This window comes from Camelina sativa, chromosome 4 (genome assembly GCF_000633955.1).
Source record: "Camelina sativa cultivar DH55 chromosome 4, Cs, whole genome shotgun sequence".
NCBI classification, from domain to species: domain Eukaryota; kingdom Viridiplantae; phylum Streptophyta; class Magnoliopsida; order Brassicales; family Brassicaceae; genus Camelina; species Camelina sativa.
In genome coordinates this window covers 24,439,514-24,442,372 of record NC_025688.1, presented here as the reverse complement: position 1 = coordinate 24,442,372, position 2,859 = coordinate 24,439,514, and the positions used below count along the sequence as shown (strand labels likewise).

At 34.1% G+C, this 2,859-nt stretch overlaps 1 protein-coding gene across 2 annotated transcripts; it reads left to right on the top strand.

Moving 5' to 3' along the window:
* Positions 1,326–2,859, top strand: LOC104782224 (E3 ubiquitin-protein ligase MARCH8-like). Of its 2 annotated transcripts, XR_766980.2 has the most exons (3): positions 1,327–2,069; positions 2,377–2,461; positions 2,566–2,648. XR_766980.2 is itself a non-coding variant. In XM_010507097.2 (2 exons), the coding sequence occupies exons 1-2, from the start codon at positions 1,684–1,686 to the stop codon at positions 2,786–2,788; spliced, it is 609 nt and encodes a 202-aa protein (XP_010505399.1). In that variant the 5' UTR covers positions 1,326–1,683; the 3' UTR covers positions 2,789–2,859. The 2 variants fall into 2 exon arrangements, 1 of the variants encoding a protein (XP_010505399.1); XM_010507097.2 differs by lacking the exon at positions 2,377–2,461 and having other exon boundaries at positions 1,326–2,069; positions 2,566–2,859.

Genomic DNA, 2,859 nt, shown 5'->3' with positions numbered 1-2,859 from the left:
TCCCATATATTCAACATGCTTAGTTTCATGAATTGGAGGAGTTAGTACATATCTCATCTCCTCTCTTGAAAAGATAACGAACTTATTTATTTAAAATATCTTGTCATTTTGATAGAAGAAAACTCCAAATATAAAGATTCAAATGAAACAAAGAATAGGTATGTCTTGTCATTAGAACTAGACCCACCAATTTGATAAACTGTTGTTTTCTTAATTTATTTTATTTTTGCCATCAAAATTCGTTTTACCCTTTTTGTTTCTTTGTTTCTTTTATTCCTTTGGTGGTTCAACATTTTGACGTGGAAAATGAGATTCCTATTTCTTTTTAGTTTTAATTTGTATGGCTTTACGAATAAATAGTTATTCCTTGCTTGTTTGAAATATCTTTCTTCCTCATAAAATATAAAATTTTAATCTAAAAAAGTTTTATAGTATCTCTGTTTTCTTGGGTAGCTAAGCTAGTAACATCAATCAAATACTATACAGCTCTTTTTTATTGGTAAAATAAACATAGCTCCACCGTTTAACTTCGTGGCATGGCCTTCATAATGTTGTGACAAATCCACTTGTGGATGAAGTGTCTATTGAGGATGAGAATGAGGACCAAAAACAAAATCAATAGAAACTGAGAGTGATATAAATTTTTTGGAAATATATGCATATGATATTTATAGTGTACACACAAACGCAAAAGCCATCATCATATCTCGTTTCTCAAAAGTGTTTGGCGTAATAGATCGACATTAAAGTTGCCGACGAGCGTTGAGGAAAATTACAAAACAGTAATGACTACGATCATTTGTTTTTTTTTTCTTTCTTGAAAACACGTTAATAATTTTCGTGAATAAGAGGATCATCATCGGAGTAAATATTTTCAAACATTTCTTTGGTAAAAAAGTTATGGTAAATCAAGATTGGTGAAACTGTTCAATTCAAAATCTAGAGTTATTTATGGTGTTACTCCAAGAAAAAGAGGACAACAAAGTCCTACAAAAAGATGACTCAAAACCGGAGAGTACGTAAAGTTTTCAAACCATAAATTTTGCCAATAGTACCATCGATGAAAAATCAAAAGACAACAACAAAAAAAAAAAAAATGGCCGTGATTAAATCGATCGGAGGCCGGAATGAGTCAAAAGTGTATCCAAAACAAGAAACTTCACAATGTAATGACATAACTACCCCTATACGATTTCTATTTTTATTCTTCTTTCAAGGACCGAATCGGGTTTTCCATAAACTTATGTAATTTCTCGTTATACAAATTACGACGATCACGCAATATGAACCGTTGGATACGGGTGTAATCGAGACGCTTAAACGTTGTAATACCGTCGAACGTATAGAAGAATCTCTAACTCGTAACAAACAAATCCCTTAAATTTGGTACAAGCTGCTCATGAGAGATAAACAGTTGGGGTTCTCTTTTCTTTTTCTCTTTGCTTTTAACTATTTAATATCTTCTTCCTTAATTTATAGTCATAGTTTTCACTTTCACTTATGTTTCTTTAGCTTACTCCTCTGCTCCACCACTACTATTACTCACTCCTCCTACAATCTCTTACTTCTCAGTAAATAATATAATCTTCTTTTGTTGGTTAGACATCACCAAATCCACAAAAACCCCCACTTCTTTAAATTCCTTCTTCAGTTTTGTATTGACTGTAGACCAAAAAAAACACAATGACAGACATCGATTTAGAACAAGGGGGAGCTTTTGGATATCACCACCGGAGGTCATTGGACGGAAGTGACGCCAGCGTTTATTATTCAGACGGGGAAGACGTGACGTCATGCTACTCTTACTTCTATTCGACGACTGGAGGATCGTACGAATACGAAGGAGATCAGTCGAGGAAAGTGTCGTCCGTGATGAGTTCTTCTTCGGAGATAGACGATGGTGATGATAATGATGCGACGGCGCCACCGGAGAAAGATTGTCGTATATGTCATTTGGGAGTGGAAACGAGCGGTGGAGGTGCGATTGAGTTAGGGTGTTCGTGTAAAGAAGATTTGGCTGTTGCTCATAGACAATGCGCTGAGACTTGGTTCAAGATCAAAGGCGACAAGTAATTATATTAAACCTACTTTATTTTTAATTATTTTCTCGAATTTTCGAGTTATGGGTTTTGATTAACTTTGATCATAATTCTTGTTAGGATTCTTAGGAGTTCTTGTTTTTTTTTTAGGACGTTTTCGTTATCTTATTTTTGTGTATAATTTTATTGACTTATTCTCTAATAATTAATTTTCGATTTAAGAAATTTGTCAAACTTTTGAAAATTTTGGCATATGTGAAGCGTAAGTTCTTTAGCTAGAGGTATTAACTTAAAATGTTTTCTTCTTTTTTTCAATGTATTTTTAACTTGGTTGTAGGTAAACACCACTCAAAATTCACGGTTAAAATACCTTCATTTGTTCTCTTATTTGGTAAAGAATTATGAGCCATTAATTTAAGCACGTAAGTTTTTGTGAGTTAGTTGCTAATTATGCACCCCAAGAGTTTTGTTTACTTTATAGAAAATTAACATACAAGATACAACATATATATGTTTATTGAAACAGAGTATGCGAGATTTGCCAATCGGTAGCCCGAAACGTGGGCGGTGCGAACGAAATGGTTGGGTCAACAACGATGGAAGAGAGAGAGTTGCGAAACAGCGAGGACACTGGGGCGGTGGAGAATAGGTGGCAGCCACAGAGAGTGGTGAATTTAGTGTTAGCTTGTATGGTTTTTGGGTTCTTTATATCATGGATCTTTCATTTCCACGTTTCCTCTTCTTCTTGAACCCCCAAAACATATATATTGATGAGTCTTTGCAATCAAATCTATACACTCTACTTTAAAATATGCTTAAA